Source organism: Pongo abelii, chromosome 1 (genome assembly GCF_028885655.2).
Source record: "Pongo abelii isolate AG06213 chromosome 1, NHGRI_mPonAbe1-v2.0_pri, whole genome shotgun sequence".
Taxonomy (NCBI): domain Eukaryota; kingdom Metazoa; phylum Chordata; class Mammalia; order Primates; family Hominidae; genus Pongo; species Pongo abelii.
This window is the reverse complement of record NC_071985.2, coordinates 131900448-131918262: the sequence shown is the minus strand read 5'-3', so window position 1 is coordinate 131918262 and position 17815 is coordinate 131900448. Positions and strand designations below refer to the sequence as shown.

General features: G+C 35.8%; 1 protein-coding gene across 4 annotated transcripts in view; it reads left to right on the top strand.

The window, feature by feature from the left end:
* Window positions 1–17815, top strand: part of SLC30A7 (solute carrier family 30 member 7) — a 101530-nt gene that overhangs the window by 69594 nt on the left and 14121 nt on the right. Inside the window, exons 11-12 of one of the 4 annotated variants that reach the window (XM_024246120.3) lie at window positions 10502–10594; window positions 10917–17415. The exons of 1 other annotated variant lie outside the window; for it this stretch is intronic. In XM_024246120.3, the coding sequence (XP_024101888.1) occupies window positions 10502–10549 (48 nt within the window). In that variant the 3' untranslated portion in view covers window positions 10550–10594; window positions 10917–17415. 4 annotated transcript variants of the gene reach the window in all.

The window sequence follows — 17815 nt, the reverse complement described above, 5'->3', positions numbered from 1 at the left end:
AACATACGTGTGCATGTGTCTTTATAGCAGCATGATTTACAGTCCTTTGGATATATACCCAGTAATGGGATGGCTGGGTCAAATGGTATTTCTAGTTCTAGATCCCTGAGGAATCGCCACACTGACTTCCACAATGGTTGAACTAGTTTACAGTCCCACCAACAGTGTAAAAGTGTTCCTATTTCTCCACATCCTCTCCAGCACCTGTTGTTTCCTGACTTTTTAATGATTGCCATTCTAACTGGTGTGAGATGGTATCTCATTGTGGTTTTGATTTGCATTTCTCTGATGGCCAGTGATGGTGAGCATTTTTTCATGTGTTTTTTGTCTGCATAAATGTCTTCTTTTGAGATATGTCTGTTCATGTCCTTTGCCCACTTTTTGATGGGTTTTTTTTGTGGTTTTTGTTGTTTTTTTCTTGTAAATTTGTTTGAGTTCATTGTAGATTCTGGATATTAGCCCTTTGTCCGATTAGTAGGTTGCAAAAATTTTCTGCCATTTTGTAGGTTGCCTGTTCACTCTGATGGTAGTTTCTTTTGCTGTGCAGAAGCTCTTTAGTTTAGTTAGATCCCATTTGTCAATTTTGGCTTTTGTTGCCATTGCTTTTGGTGTTTTAGACATGAAGTCCTTGCCCATGCCTGTGTCCTGAATGGTAATGCCTAGGTTTTTCTTCTAGGGTTTTTAATGGTTGTAGGTCTAACGTTTAAGTCTTTAATCCATCTTGAATTGATTTTTGTATAAGGTGTAAGGAAGGGATCCAGTTTCAGCTTTCTCCATATGGCTAGCCAGTTTTCCCAGCACCATTTATTAAATAGGGAATCCTTTCCCCATTGCTTGTTTTTCTCAGGTTTGTCAAAGATCAGATAGTTGCAGATATGCGGCATTATTTCTGAGGGCTCTGTTCTGTTCCATTGATCTATGTCTCTGTTTTGGTACCAGTACCATGCTGTTTTGGTTACTGTAGCCTCGTAGTATAGTTTGAAGGCAGGTAGTGTGATGTCTCCAGCTTTGTTCTTTTGGCTTAGGATTGACTTGGCGATGCGGGCTCTTTTTTGGTTCCATATGAACTTTAAAGTAGTTTTTTCCAATTCTGTGAAGAAAGTCATTGGTAGCTTGATGGGGATGGCATTGAATCTGTAAATTACCTTGGGCAGTATGGCCATTTTCACGATATTGGTTCTTCCTACCCATGAGCATGGAATGTTCTTCCATTTGTTTGTATCCTCTTTTATTTCCTTGAGCAGTGGTTTGTAGTTCTCCTTGAAGAGGTCCTTCACGTCCCTTGTAAGTTGGATTCCTAGGTATTTTATTCTCTTTGAAGCAATTGTGAATGGGAGTTCACTCATGATTTGGCTCTCTGTTTGTCTGTTGTTGGTGTATAAGAATGCTTGTGATTTTTGTACATTGATTTTGTATCCTGAGACTTTGCTGAAGTTGCTTATCAGCTTAAGGAGATTTTGGGCTGAGACAATGGGGTTTTCTAGATATACCATCATGTTGTCTGCAAACAGGGACAATTTGACTTCCTCTTTTCCTAATTGAATACCCTTTATTTCCTTCTCCTGCCTAATTGCCCTGGCCAGAACTTCCAACACTATGTTGAATAGGAGTGGTGAGAGAGGGCATCCCTGTCTTGTGGGGTCTTAACATTTTTTATAACTAGTAGTTTTAAAAATATTTACAAGGCCAATGTGAGAGGATGGCTTGAGGCTAGGATTTCTAGATCAGCGTGGGCAACATAGTGAGACCCCATCTCTACAAAACATCAAATCAGCTGGGCATGGTGGCATGCACCTATAGTCCCAGCTGCTTGGGAGGCTGAGGCAGGAGGGTTGCTGGAGCCCAAGAGTTTGAGGCTGCAGTGGATTATGATCCAGTTGCACTCCAGCCTGGGCCACAGAGCAAGACCCTGTCTGAAAAAAAAAAAAAAAAAAATTGCTGTTTAACATAATAAATATATATATACTACTAAACTATAAGGTAAGCATAAAACCACATTTTTGGCTGGGCGCGGTGGCTCACACCTGTAATCCCAGCGCTTTGGGAGGCTGAGGCAGGCAGATCACGAGGTCAGGAGATCGAGACCATCCTGGCTAACACAGTGAAACCCCGTCTCTCTACTAAAAATACAAAAAATTAGCCGGGCATGGTGACGGGCGACTGTGGTCCCAGCTACTCGAGAGGCTGAGGCAGGAGAATGGCATGAACCCAGGAGGTGGAGCTTGCAGTGAGCCGAGATCATGGCCACTGCACTCCAGCCTGGGCGACAGAGCAAGACTCGGTCTCAAAGAAAAGAGAAAACCACATTTTTTTTTCCAACCACAGAGTCAAGTTTGGGAAATACCTATTTTAGTTAATATTCTTCAGGAATAGAAAGATAGTTCCTATATGCTCATCATTGTACTTATTTCAGTTGCTTCGAGAAAAAGTATATTATCCTTTACTGCACATTTCTTATAAGATATGTTAGGTACTATTTGAAGCCAAGAATTCTAAAACAGTGTTTGTAATAAGAATAAGTGGCTTTAGCTAAAAGCAGATTGTTAACTTTTTTGTGTGACAACAAAACTATGGTCACCTACTGAGTGATTTAATAACTTTATATGCTGTTGAGTTTTTCTTAATAGTGCATTTGGAATCATGAATTAGTCAGTGCATGGTCTACAACCAGATTATTTCAGTTAAGGTTCATGCCATCATGAGTTAACATAGCTATGTAACTGACAATTAAAGACTGATTACTGTGGTATGTATTGTGTATATATCGGGAGAATAAGAAGGTCATGTCAGTAACATCTAAGAAAGAGGTAGAGAGAATATAAATTCTGTTCTCAGTCTAGTTTGTTAGAAACATTTGGCAAAAAACCCTAGACATTGATACCACTGTCAGAATCATCTAACAGCAGTCCCCAACCGTTCTGGCACCAGGGACCGGCTTTGTGGAAGACAATTTTTCCATGAACAGGGGTTGGAGGTGGTGGTGGGAGGAATGGTTTTGGGATGAAACTGTTCCACCTCAGATCATTAGGCATTAGATTCTCATAAAGAGCACACAGCCTAGATCCCTCGCATGTGCAGTTCCTATGAGAATCTAATGCCACAGTTCACCTGCCACTCACCACTGTGAGTGGCCTTGTTCCTAACAGACCATGGACCAGTACTGGCCTGTGGCCCAGGGGTTAGGGACCCCTGATCTAACACATAGATCTAATGAAGAAACAGGTTCCATGTGTTAAAAATCTGTGATTGAAACTGACATTATATTCCTCCTGATTTGATACCATGGGGAATACAGAACATGACCTATGTGGTACTCCTAGCAAAAATGTTTCACTTGAATCTAACCATGAGCAAACATCCAGACAAATACAGCTTGTGAGAGCCTCCACAAGGCTGTTAACTTGGATTCTTTTAAAAAGTGTCAATGTCATGAAAGGAGAAAAAGGTACAGGATAATTCTAGATTAGAGGAAACTTCACAATTAAATGCAATATGTGGTACTTGGTTGAATCTTGGACTGGGGAAAAAAAGCAACCACAAAGGAAAGTATTGGATAATCAAAGAAATTTGATTATAGACTGTAGTAGTTCATTTAATTGTATGGGTGGTTAAATTTCTTGGATGTGATAATGGTATTGTGGTATAGAAGACTGTTCTTAATTCTTAGGAGATTCATGTTGAAGGATTTAATGGCAAAGTATCCAGCTGTTTAATTTTCAAATGTTTTGGCAAAAATAAAAAAATTGCATATAAATATATATGTAGAGAGATGAAGCAAACATGGTAAAATATTAACAATTGGTAAATATAGCTGAAGGGTTCACAGGTATTTATTGTACTATTATTTTGACTTCAAATTTTTTCAAAATAGGCCAGGCATGGTGGCTCACACCTGTAATCCCAGTGCTTTGGGAGGCCAAGGCAGGCAGATCACCTGAGGTCAGGAGTTTAAGATCAGCCTCACCAACATGGTAAAACCCCGTCTCTACTAAAAATACAAAAATAAGCTGGGTATGGTGGTGCATGCCTGTAATCCCAGTCACTCAGGAGGTTGAAGCAGGAGAATCGCTTGAACCCAGGAGGCAGAGGTTGCAGTGAGCTGAGAGCATGCCATTGCGCCCCAGCCTGGGTGACAGAGTGAGACTCCGTCTCAAAAAAAAAAAAGTTTTTTTCCAAAGTAAAAAGTTGAAAAATAAAAACTTTGGTGGTGCCTCATTGCCATCCAGGTAAAGCCCAGACTTTTTAGCGTGAACCAGCAGACTTTTAAAGTCTGTCTCCTGCTTTTCATTGCCATGTACTTTATACTCCAAACCCACCAGACTGTTTACTTTTCTGTGAGGGACAAAAATCCTACTCTAACTTAAAGATCCAATGCAATTGTTACTTTCTCTCTGAAGCCTTAAGTGTCCCACGAAGCAGAATTACTTTATCCTATGTCATACATATCACATTGTACAACTTGTGTGCAAGTTCCTACCAGCTGTCATGATTTTGCATTCCCAGTGCTTAGAAGAGTATATGTGTATAATGAATTTGTTATATAAACAGATTTTAAAAACTGTCTTTGATTAAAGCCATCTTTATATATACTAAGTATGGAAAAATATTGTTGGGTTCCCATTGGTCTTTTTTAACCACAAGCTCAAAAAGATCTTAATGAGATCTAAAATCTATCTTTCTGATAAAGAGAAATGTGTCATTAGGTCCCTTTGGGAATAAATTAATGAAATAATCTTATGTATAATTAGGATTTACTCCAGTGCTAATCTTATGTGTAATCAAGGCATACACTACTACAAAACAATATGCTGGTACCACTTATTTATTTCAGAATTTTAACAACTAGGTGTCTTTCTTAACAGACACTGTAAGTCTATATCATGACATTCATGATGAAGCATGCAAGACCTTCACAGTGTGTCTGAATCCTTCTTACACCTTCTACATATTTCAGGGACAACAAGATAACCAGGCTAGCAGCAATGTTTTTTTTCGCTGACATTTCCAGATTATTTTTCCCTCCTTTACCTTGAATTTTCTCCTAGATATGCAATGTCCTTTCACCCTCATAGTGTGAACTTCTGTTGAATTCTAGGACACCCCATATTCTCCTAAGACTTTGGCACTTACTCACAATTTGCCCTCTGAAAAGGAATGCAATTTCTAGTTTTAGAAATGTGCAAGCAGCTGTGTCCGGGCTTAGGAACTGCTGAAGTTGTCATTCAAGTAAGTGGAAGGAGGTTCTTCCGGTAACTTTAGAAATTTTGGCTTTTAAAATGGCTGAAATTGAAAGTTTATTCAGCTGCTTCTTTGGTTTTGGAAACTGCATTTGAGCTTTGAATATTTTAAGCCCTGAAAAAATATTTTAAGCCTTTTTATCACCTAAGGTCAAGTCCACTTTATTTCATTCCTTGCAGAGACCAGGGATTCTTTGAGACTTGCAGTGAAGGTGGCTCAACACATTTTTCCTAGGGGAGAGGGGAGTCACCCTACTAATGACTTTCGTTCCTACATTTAATGATTTTAAAACTGTTTTATGATCACTGCTTTAGTTCTGACTTATGCAAATTGAAATTTTCATGAATTTATTTTCCTTTTCTGCATATACCCTAGTAATGCATGGTCCTTATGCAATTAGTATATGCCAAGGCTTGCAGGAGCATTTTTATTTTATGAAATGAAATTTTAAAAAAATTTTGATCTTAAATTACATCTTATAAATTTTACTTATCAAAAATAAGAAAACTCAAATTGCTCCCTTTTTGATCACATAGATGCTTCAGGTGTATTTCTTATAGACAGAGTCAAAATACTGGTGGCCTTGGTTCCAAAATACCAAAAGAAGGATTTTTTTCAATAATAAGTTATAGCTTTTGGTTTATTGCATTTTTAGGTATCTTTCTTATAGCCAGTCTTAAATTAGAATGTAAGTGATAGTTTTTGGTTAAAAATTGTTTTGTTAAAACTTTTATGAGGATAACTTTAAACTGAGAAGACCAATATCTAAAAGTTGGAGAATTATAATTTTCTATTTTGTTAATAAAACTATAGTTTTGTGACTATATCTTAGGCAATATCCTTTTTAATTTCATTTTCCAGAGTTACCAATTAATCTTTAACTGCTAAAGAAGTTGGCTTGCTGTACGTGAATATAAACTATTGCAAGTGGATTGCTAAAAGCCACTTCAGTACTTAGATTGCTTTGGGATTAAGAGACAATACAGTTTTTAAAGTACCAGGTTTTCTGTTGACGTATAAAAAGTCCTCTCCTTCTTTTTCCCCTTGCACTAATTTTTTTTTAATGAGTTATCATTTGGGAATTGATAAAATGGAGAGTTTACCTTTTGTGTTTAGTGTACAAACAGCAAAAAAAAAAAAAAAAAAAAAAATGAGATACTAGATTAGGAAGGCAATTAACATCTTATGTTTTAAATTGGCCAATAGTATATGTTAATTTTTTTAAATAGCACACTTCACAATCATAACTGTAATCCTAAAAATTTTAATATACCTTTTTTGTTAGAAATAATGTTTGAAGAAAACATATTAAAGAAACATGTAGAAATATGTTTGAAGAAAAGTCTATAATATACGCTTGGGGTTTATTACCATTATCAGTTCCACAAAACACAAAAGATGGTCTCGCCTAATACATATTTACTCCTTGATAGAACTTCTACCTTTATTTCTTCCATCTTTTCTACTCTTTTGCCTTTCTCACTTGTGCCTGATAATTCCTAAGCCCCCAACTTCCTGCTTCAGCTTTTTGTGCTCTATTGTGTGTCCTCAAAATAGAAATTAACACTGATACTCAGGAAGGAACCAAAAAGCCTCCTCACAAGCCCAAGTAAGAGTGCCCCAAGTTTCAGAAACTTTCTGCCTCTGTAAACTCTCCTAGGATCATAATCCCTTCCTGTGGCTTTATCTAACTTTGCTCTGTCTGCTTGAGGGAGGGGGTACGGAGTAGGAGAAAGTGGATTACTATTTTTCCACCTTTCCTTTTCTTTTTTTTTCTTTTAAGCTTTTGGTCAAGGGCTTTAATGTTTCCTAAGTATTGATTTTGGTTGCCTGCTCTGCAGTTTTTCCTTATCCATCTTCCCATTATCTTTCTTCATCATTTGTACTTGAAGTCTGCCAGAATCTGACCTCCTTTGGAGGTTGGAGAGAACAACCACAGGTTGTGAGGCCAACAGATCCCTAGGTTTATTGTTTTTAAGTAATCCATATGATTTAAGTGTTCACTGGTTGATGAATAGTGGTGGAAATAATAACAGCACCAGCAGCTAGTATTTATTGAGAGCTCATCGTGTGCCAAGTACTGTGATCAGTACCTAACGTATTAAATGAGCCTCAAAAGACAATTTACAGAAAAAAAAAACCCACACTGAAGTTACTGTTATTGACTTGTAATTTAGTCACAGTTACTCATTATTGCTAACTCTGAAATGATTTAGGTTTCACAAGGAAGAGTAAGGCAATTTTTCAAGACTTCATTTTAAAGGGATAAGGATGAATATATGTTCAGTCGAAATAATTTTCTATAGTCATATTCCCGTTTATTTCTCTAAATTTTTTACTTCTGATTTGTTATCCTTTCTACAACAATAAATATGTATTGAAGATATTCTAAGCCTATGGCACCAGGTTAACATTTATTTTCTTAGGAGCATAAAAGTGTTCAAAATAGGTGCCTTTCCCATTTATAAAAATGTTGACTGGAGTATGGTTTGTACATTATTCTCAGGATATGCAATGAGTACTATATGGTTTTCACATTTTAAGGACCTGTCAGCCAGCCTCTGGCTCCTAGTCCCATTCTAGGAGTAGAATTTATGAGGGATCTGAGGAGTGTTTTCATTTGTTGGAGTGTCTGTCATGTCTTTGTGATGTGAATAAACTATAGAAAACTTAGTTTGCATTCAGGGAGTAGGTGACTTACCATAGGATTCTTCTACTTTTCTCTTTACTTTAAAGGAAACTGGAAGAGGAAAATGAGAATCTGTAAAACTTGAAGCTGTCCTCATTGGGCCAGATGGATAAAGCAAAATGACTTTTTTTTTCTTTGTTAGACTGAGCTTTCATGGAAAGCTGTAAGCCCTCAGGGGAAGGATATCAGCTTGAGTAATTAACTCATGATTACGCAAAGATAATTTACCTAGCCTCTTTGTTTTTCCTTTCTTTTTTATTGCCTTGGGCTACTTCATTTTTTATTACCATCTTCTCTGTTTAGGGCTAGGAGTAAGGAAAATGACAGAGACAATAAAAAGAGCCCAAGTTTTGCCCATTTCGCTTTCACTAACAATGTTGTTGAAAAATAAAAGAAATTAAGACAATTTATTTGAAGAATATTTGTTTCCTCTAATGGTTTGATATATAAGAATTTTTAAAGAATTCCTAAGTACAGTCATTTCAGGTGTCATCTGGATAATGTCAGATCATATAATTGTAATCAATCATAATAATTTGTTTGTAATAGCCTTTTATAAGTGCCTGGTATATAGTAAGGATTTATTGAATATCTGTCAAATATTGGATGAATATGTAACAATTGTGTGAGATTAGTAGGGTTGGTGTTTATCAATACTTTTAAAATGAGAAAAAATGAAGTTTGATTTTAATTTGTAACTCAAGAACATACAGATACTAAATTCTGTCTTTTTTCCTGCCACATCATCTTAACTGAGGAGAGGATGCTATTAAATATATTTTTCTTAAATTTGAATAACAGAGGCTTTAACTTTCCACAGGAAGGCCTTTTATTAAAAAAAAAAAAAAAGGAGAAGCACCAGCAAAATTAAAATACGTTTCTTTTGCTGACAAGCTTCTAGAGCCTGCAAGCCTTTTATCCATTCGAGTAGTTCCTGAATGCTTTCAAGCACTCAGTATTGTACAGAGCCCTCCTACCTGAATTCTAGAAAAAAAGCCAAGCTAGAAAACAGTGCTTTGAGGAGTCCAGAAATTACTATAAGAAGGTAGTGCTAATAGATTTTTTTCCCCACTCTGGTTTTTTCCTATTAAATATTCCAATTTACCTTTTATTCTGTGGTACTGAGAAGAAAGGGCTTATTGTGACTGATTGGTTCCTTTAATTAAAAATAGATCATTTTGGGTTGAAAGCAGGAAATTCGTAGAATTTCAGTTAATTCAACAAATACTTATTGATCACTTACTGTGTGCTGGCTCCCACTTGAGGTTCTAGGAGTCAGCAATGTAAAAAAGAAGACCAAATCCTTTATCTCGGAGACATTATATTATAGTGAGAGGTCAACAATAAACAATAAACACCGTGAATAAGTTGTATAGTACATCACAAGGTGATAAGTGTACTGGGAGTGCTGAGGTATTTACCAGCTCTTGTACCAAGCTTTATTTTTTTCTTTAGCCTTTGGGGATTTCAGTTTTCAGAGAGGATAAAGAACTAGCAGAGAAGACTGAGAAAGACTGATAAGTGAAGTAAAAAGGCAGCCAGTGAATATTCTCTGGAAGCCAAAAGGGAAAAAAAAAATATATATATATATATATATATGGGAGTGACCATCTGTATTATTGCTGATAGGTGAAGTAGGAAGAAGAGGCCTGAGAATTGGATATTAATGTGAGCAATGTGAAAGTGACTTGGACAAACAGTTTTGGGGAAGTGTTGGGAAGCAAAAGATTGGTTGAAATGAGTTCAAGAGAGAAGTGAGAAAAAGGATTTTAGACAGCAAATATGGATAACTCTTTTGAGGCTTTTTGCTGTAAAGAAGAGCGGAGATGGGGAGCCCAAAAGGGGATGTAGGGCTAAGTAAAGATTTTTGTTGTTTTTTTTTGTTTGTTTAAAATAGCTTTAGGGGGTACAAGTGCAGTTTTGTTACTAGGATATATTGTGTAGTAGTGAAGTTTGGGCTTTTAGTGCAACTATCGCCTGAATAGTGTACATTGTACCCAAAAGATAGTTTCTCATGAGGTTTTTTCAAAGATAGAAACAGCTACAGTGTGTTTGTATGCTAATAGAAGTGATCCAGTTGAGAGGGAGTAAATTGATAATACAGAAGATATTGGGGAGAATTTAGAGAGCAGTATCCTTGAGTAGCAAGTTCATATCCAAAACAGAAGCGAGAACTTGGAGTGCAAAATAATTCCAATAGATGGTAATACTTGCTAAATTGTTTACTAATCATTTATCACAGGAGGATTTAGACAGGGTTGATGTATCAATTTCAAGTAGGAGCCAACCAGTCAAGCATCATGGTGTCCTCTAACAGAGTAATTGTAGAAGGGGAACTGCATTTTTCTAAGTATCACCTGGATATCTGGATAGGGTGTGTGACTGCTATGGCTCTTTTTTTTTTTTTTTTTTTGTAGTGGTAAATGGAGATTCTTTTTTGTAGCTTATGAATATATTTGTTTCTGAAATAATTCTTTTCAGTGAGATTTGTAAAAGAAAAGAATTACTTTCCTGAAATGTGTAGGGTGTTATTAGCTTGTTAGATTTTCTAACTTTTTTTTTCTTACTTCTCAGGCTGGAGTGAGACAGCTCTACGTACAGATTGACTTTGCAGCCATGTAGTGAAGGGAAAGAAATTACGCACCTTTTATGGACCAAATTTTTCTGGTACTGTACGATCCAAAACATTGTACCCAGCTTTTTAAAAGAGAAATTATCACTACAACTCCAGAGCACTAAGTAGACTGGGTAGAGTCAGCCGTTTATGCTTTGTGGGGAGTTCACAGCTAAGGGATCAGATTTAAGAGGATATCTCCTGGACTTTTGGTCTTTTCTTTTGTGCTCTTTCCTCCAAATCTTTTTGACTTCTGAAGTTTTTGGCTTAGGATGTTGATTTGTCCTTTTGTCTTTCTTTTTTTGTTTTTGTTTTCTGTTTGTTTGTTTGTTTGTTTTCATGTTGAATGCCCACACCACCATCCTCTCATCCCAGCCAGTAAGAATTTCAGATTGTGGGCCTCCAGTCTTCTGGAATGTCTTCACTGAAGCTGCTGGAAATCACTGCTTTCATTCCCACAAAACCAGTATTACTTTTTTTAAAAAAAGAAAGAAATTGGAAATCTGTGCTATACGTGATGTCACAATTGTTGACGTTCTTCAGTATAATCATGTTTGTTAAATTGTTTGTACCTTGCAAACTTATGAACCAAACCATATTGGGTTTTCAAAGTGCCTTTGTATCCAAAAATGTATTTGCCAGCATAGAAATGTACCGTCAAGAGTCATGTATGTTTTATTTTTATTTTTATTTTTTATTTTTTGAGACGGAGTCTCGCTCTGTCACCAGGCTGGAGTGCAGTGGCATAATCTCAGCTCCCTGCAACCTCTGCCTCCCGGGTTCAAGCTATTCTCCTGCCTCAGCCTCCTGAGTAGCTGGGACTACGGGCGTGCGCCACCATGCCTAGCTAATTTTTGCATTTTTAGTAGAGATGGGATTTCACCATGTTGGCCAGGATGGTCTTGATCTCTTGACCTCGTGATCCGCCCGCCTCAGCTTCCCAAAGTGCTGGGATTACAGGTGTGAGCCACCATGCCCGGCTATGTATTTTTTTTTTTAATAGATATTCTGTAATCTGTACAAAACAAGACTATTGCTAGTAATGTATACAAATTGTCTTTTTGTGTACTTCCAGCATAGGTTTGGATATATATTTTATTGTTTTATCTTTACAGAAAATAAAAGGTGTTAATTTGCTTTTTAAAACAAATTTAATTATCACATTTTAAATTACTTTGTGGACTGTGTTTTCAAAACTTTGGAAATTCATCTGTTACACAGAAAATTTTGACTTAAAACATCTGCTGAATTCCAAATTTCTGTAAAAGCTACTGTATCTGTGATAAACTTTCCTATATCTTTCCTTGCCATTTCTATGGATTTTATAATGAAAGAAAAAGGCATTGGAGACTGAAGGCAGAAATGGTTGTGACAGCGCTGTTTGGCTTTTTCATTCTTCAAATGCCAAGTCATCCACTTTGTTTTCCTGTTTAGGCTTTGCACAAATACAATTGTTTCAGGAATCCTAAAGCAGCATTTTATTGAGTTTGAATTATTAAAGGTACAGAGGAAATGTGGTGATGCAGAACTTTTCCTAACACAGGTATCTAGGAAGTAAGTGCTAAGTTGATTTTCTAGGTTCTTTCGTATTTGAAAAATAAAATTGCAATTTGAGATAAGTGCTTGAGCACTCTACTTAAGTATTCTCTGTGTTTTATGAAGAGAAAATGATCTGATTTTCCCTCATACTTCATTTTACAATACATATTCCCTTTTAACTTAAAAAATTGTAAATGTGGGAGAAAAAACCCTGCAGGATGGAAATGATGATTAAGAATGTAGATCAATAATAAGTACTTTTTAGTGGTGTGGCAGAAATCCCTGTTGATTCTAAGTTTTAGAGTGTCTTTTCCCCTATTTCTGACCTACAACTATAAACTACTCTCTATTAGGAGAACTAGAGCACTTTCTTCATTTTTTCTAAATTGCTGCAGATTGCCATGAACTCTATCAATAGTCTCTTTTCTGCAGGCAAAGTAGTATTTTCTAAACATGTTTGCTTACTGCCAGGTGGTTCGAAATCTATGATTTACTGCAGTAGTATGTGCTTAAAACAACGGTTGAGGTCTTTTAAGCGGGAAAGTTCAAAAGGAAGTGTCCTGATAATGGTACTGGTTTTTCCACAAATATAAGTAGTCATTTAGAAGTTTGCAACCATCACCAAGTCTGAGAGAACTCTGGGATATTCTGTGGGTTTTGGCATATTAGATAGAGAAAATGACAGATCTAGATGAAGGGAGATTTTGGATGTGTGCCTTTGAAAACTGATTATGTATAACTACTGATATTTCACATATGGAGATATTTGAAGACCCAAGTCTGCCTTTCACAGAGCCCTCCATTCCAAGTTTAGTTTTTGTCAAAATATGAATCATTTTATTTGACTGTACTATCAGTACACAAATGCATGAGTATGTTTATATAGTGTTAGACTGATGTGAATTTGCATTTGTTACATGACACTGCCAGCTCATATCATTTAGCAAGTTGGCATTAACATTTATGCTTTAATTAAATGCCAGTATACCTATGTGTGCAGCACTAAAAAATTAGTAAGAAAAAGCAACTTTTTGTCACTCTTAGGAAATATTTTGTCTTATTAGTGTTCTTGGCACATGTGTATTACTAAAGTAGATAATTCCAGTGAGAAATACTACCTGATTATTGTTATAAAATTAATTTACAATGTCCCTGATATTGGGCTAACTCTTACAAAAAACAAACAAACAAAACTCGTATCTGAGTGTAACTTTGCCAATATTTTAAAAGCCAAAATATTCTCTGAACAACAAATTTGTATTGCTCAGGGACAGTTTACCTTGCCTGGTAAACCTTCCCAAACAGAAATATAGCTATACTATCTTTGGTTTTGTTTTTTTGTTTTTTTTGTTTGTTTGTTTTAGATGGAATTTCACTCTTGTCACCCAGGCTGGAGTGCAGTGGTGCAGTCTCAGCTCACTGCAACCTACGCCTCCCGGGTTCAAGTGATTCTCCTGTCTCAGCTCCCTGAGTAACTGGGATTACAGGTGCACGCTACCACGCCCGGCTAATTTTTGTATTTTTAGCAGAGACAGGGTTTCACCACATTGGCCAGGGTGGTCTTGGACTCCTGACCTCAGGTCATCCTCCTGCCTCGGCCTCCCAAAGTGCTGAGATTGCAGGCATGAGCCACCGCGCTCAGCCACTAGCTTTGGTTTTTTAAACATAGATTATATTCCTCAAGATGAAGGGCTTAACATATCCACAGCTTCCTCAGTTTGCTAACTCCCCATGCGTCTTTGTGAAGGACAGTATCTAGTTTATCTGTAGGTCAGTGTTCCTTGTGCTGTCATTTCCCTTATATCTGGAATTTGTCAGCATTCCTGAAAACCTACACGTGTATATCAGTAACCAAAATGCTATGACTTTTTTGCACCTTTGTACAGCAGCCAAATCATGAACTCAAAATGTATTTGATCACAGTTCTATAATGTTTTTACCTACCTATTACGGAATAATCAGTTTTTACAGAGATTATTAATATGGTAGAACCCTGTTATGTAATGCCAAAACTTAAGAACCATATTTACATTGCTTAACACAGAATTTTACATCTAAGCAAGGACTGGCTTTAGAAGCAGTCTAGTTCTACCTCTCATTTTACAGATGAGAAAACCGAAGCCCAGAAAAGCTCTCATTTGCTCAAAGTCACAGAGATAATTAGTGGCAAGGCCAAAAAGATTCAGATCTTCTGACTCAAAGTTGAGAGTTCTTTATACTCTATTATGCTGCCTCTCCAGTGTAATATTTGCCTTTCTGTAAATGAGATTAAATATGATTTGTAAATAAAGGACATCTGACCTCCTTCTTTGGTACATTAAGGCACTTTATAAATGGACTTTTATTGTCTAATTTTTTGTATTATAATTATTTCCATTATATTCTTTATGGAAGATGTAATTAATTTTAACTTTTTTACTCTTATAAAACCAGTTCCTGACATTTTAAAAAACGATGTCTGTAAAATGGATCCTTTTATGCATGAATTTTTCTATTAATTGCCCAAGGCTAAATCAAATTTAAGGATTGCTTAGTTTCTTTATTTTGTTTATGGTCTCTGAACTGGTATTTTTTTATAAACCAGGCTAATTCACAGGTCATACCATTTCAGTCTTGTCGTGTTGGCTTCCAGTCACTGGAAAAGCTTTTGCATTTTAAAGATTTTTAGAGCCATGCAAAACTGGGCATTAAATGTTGCATAAAACAAATCTTTTAAGTAAGGTAAAATGTTGAAGTCTTAACCAGAATTCCTAAAACTAATTACTAAAACTTCTATTTCTAACTCTTCATGAAAGCATTACCTTTGGAAAGTTAAACTTTTTTTTTCCTTTCATCACCATCTTTGAAACAAATTATTTTCCAATTCATAAGAACTTTGGTTAAAAAAAAAATAAAAGGAAATTATATGTTTTTCTTTGGACATTCATTGGAAGGCTTGTTGAAGACATGATCCCCCAGAAGCCTTAGTGACCCAGATCTCAACCAGAGACTCAAGATAGCCTCAAATACAGTGAAAGATTATGTATCCAAAAAAAAAAGAGAAAAGGAGCAGAGAAGGACAGTTCTAGTTAAAGCCAAATGGATGTGAGTCTGACAAGGGTGTCTTTGGTTTATATTTCCTAACTGCAAATTACACAGAAAGCGAGAATGGGGAATAACTTTTATTAAGTATTTATGTGCCAGGCGGTTAGTGTGGCCTTCATGTTATTACATTTAATCTTCAAATTTCTACAAAGGAATAATTTTGCATGATTTTATGATTGACGGAGCATTTTCAAATCTCCTCTAATTCTCATAACATCTCTGTGAGGAAGGAATTTTTATCCTTATTTTACAGGTGAGGAAGCTGTTTGGAGATAATTTAAGTGACTTGCCTGGGGAATCTAGCCAGTAGTAGAGCACTGATTAATCAGGTGCTGACATCTGCTCTGCTTTGTGTATGTAATTCAGCAGTGCTTCAAAGATCCAAGAAGTTGTAGCAGATCTCAATACACTCCTATAAAATTAGTGAACAATCACCATGACAAAATTGGTATGGGGGAACAGTCATTATACATTATTTAGACTCATTCCTTTTTCCAGTGCCCTTATGCTTATTTCCTACCTTTACCATTGATCTTAAACTGTGCAGGCTAAAAAGAGGAACCAGAACTCCTTTAAGCACTTTTAAGACTATTTATAAAATACAGTTTTGTTGGCATTGAAGAGTAAGCTGCTTAAGGGACTGAATGAAAAGATAGTACCCTCTGTGGCTGTATGAAGAAAGAAACTGAATTTCTACCCAAGAGACCTTAATTTAGTTTATTAGGGAATTATCTTCCCCAAAAGTACAAGTAATTTTGCACTGCAGGAGAAGGATAAGTAGATTTGATTTACATTACATTTTATACACACCTTTCAAAAGGAAGAAATCTGTTTCATAAATAGTAGTAATCTATGCTTAAACTTAACATTTAATGTTGACTTCTTACAACAGCCTTGAAAATTATTTGTAATTTTGATCATGATGTTGGAAAGCTTGTAATAAAGAATATCTTTCTCTTCTGCATCCTTTTATCCTCAAACTTAGCATGGATTCACATGCTAAGTAAACGTTTGGTTAACTAGTGAACATTTTAGATAGTTGTGTCAAAAGTAAGGGTTAGGGATAGGTAAAACCAGTAATTTACTGTTTTTTACAGAAGACATCTCAGCATTTCTTTGGCATTTTTGCACGAATAAATGACTATATATTCACCTTGGCCATTTTTTTTTAAGTAGCCCTGTGAGCTGCTCATTCTTTTTCATATACAGTGGAAGTATACAGATGTTATCCATTTTACAAATTGTTGGATTGGAATTTGACAGAATCGGGACTGTGGAACCTGGGTCACTTGAATTTTCTATATTTTGTATGGCCAAATCAGGAACCAGACAGTCTCCATAGTCTCCTTTGTTTTTATGGAAAATTGCCATATTCACATATTTCATTTGTCCTAATGTATTGTCATCCAAAACGAAAGAGGTCTTTCTTGAAGGTGCTTTAAAGACATCACTACATGTATTCAATTACTGATTTAAATATTCCCAGAATTATTTTTTACCTTTCTCTTTTTCCTCTCAAACACAAAATTTTAGTAGTACCTCCCTCTATTTCTTCACTGATTTTTCATCTGTTTTCATTGTTATTTCCACTATAGAACTTCTACTTTATACTAGTGGGGAAAATTTTTTTATTTAGAATTTTAATATTTGAATTTTGTTTATGTATCACATACTGTGCTACAGTTAGCCTCAATGAAGATTCTATTTTGAACTAGACATCCTGTCAATAGTTTGTCAAGTAACTTCATTGCTTCCTTTAATAGCAATTCAGTGAAATTTTTTCCCAAGTGATATTTTCCCCCAACTTTTGTGAGTTTGATAAACAAGATAGTCTTTTATATTGGAAATACTGTGAATGGAAAATTGCCAAATCCCTTCTTAATATATTTTAAACACCCCTACAACACTTTACCTCCCTGTCTTTAGTGGTATTTAAACATATGGCCAAGTTAGTATTTGGGTTTGATTCCTTTGGTGAAGATTAAGGCATCAAAACATTTCTTAAAATGTTTGAGTACAAGGCTAAGTTATAATGTCAACTTTCAAAGACTATGTTGTGATTTGGTTTGAATATGCTGAAGTGAGCAATTTTGATTTGCCCAAGTGCAATACAACAAATCTATAATGTATATTTCACATTTTCTACTTGAACACATTCATGTATATATTTTGTTAAACTTCATATGTATTTAAAAAGAATCATGAACTGTATCAAAATTCTTTCAATAAAATTTCTGTTTAAAAATCTCTACCTAAATTGTGTCTATCAGTTTGACGAACTGAAACAAAAACTGTGAATCTTACAGGTATTGGAATAGATTCTAGAGGACTTAAGGAATGAAAGGCAAAGAATGATTCTCAGAGCCAAGGAACGGCAGAACTTACTAGGAGAGAAGAGATGCTAGGAGGTTGGAAGTATCTTTACATTGTGAACAGCCTCATTGTGGCTCTTAGCCTCTGACCTCATAAACATGTCTCGAAGTATTTACTTCCAGATATTTCCATCACCCCCAAATTGTTCTCTCATCTCAGTTTCTATGGATGACTTCGTCTTATATGACGTGAAGACCAAAACATCTGATGTGAGCCTCCATTATCCTTCCAAGTTTTTCCCTCTGATTAGAAGCAATTCTTTTTTAAAATAACTTCTT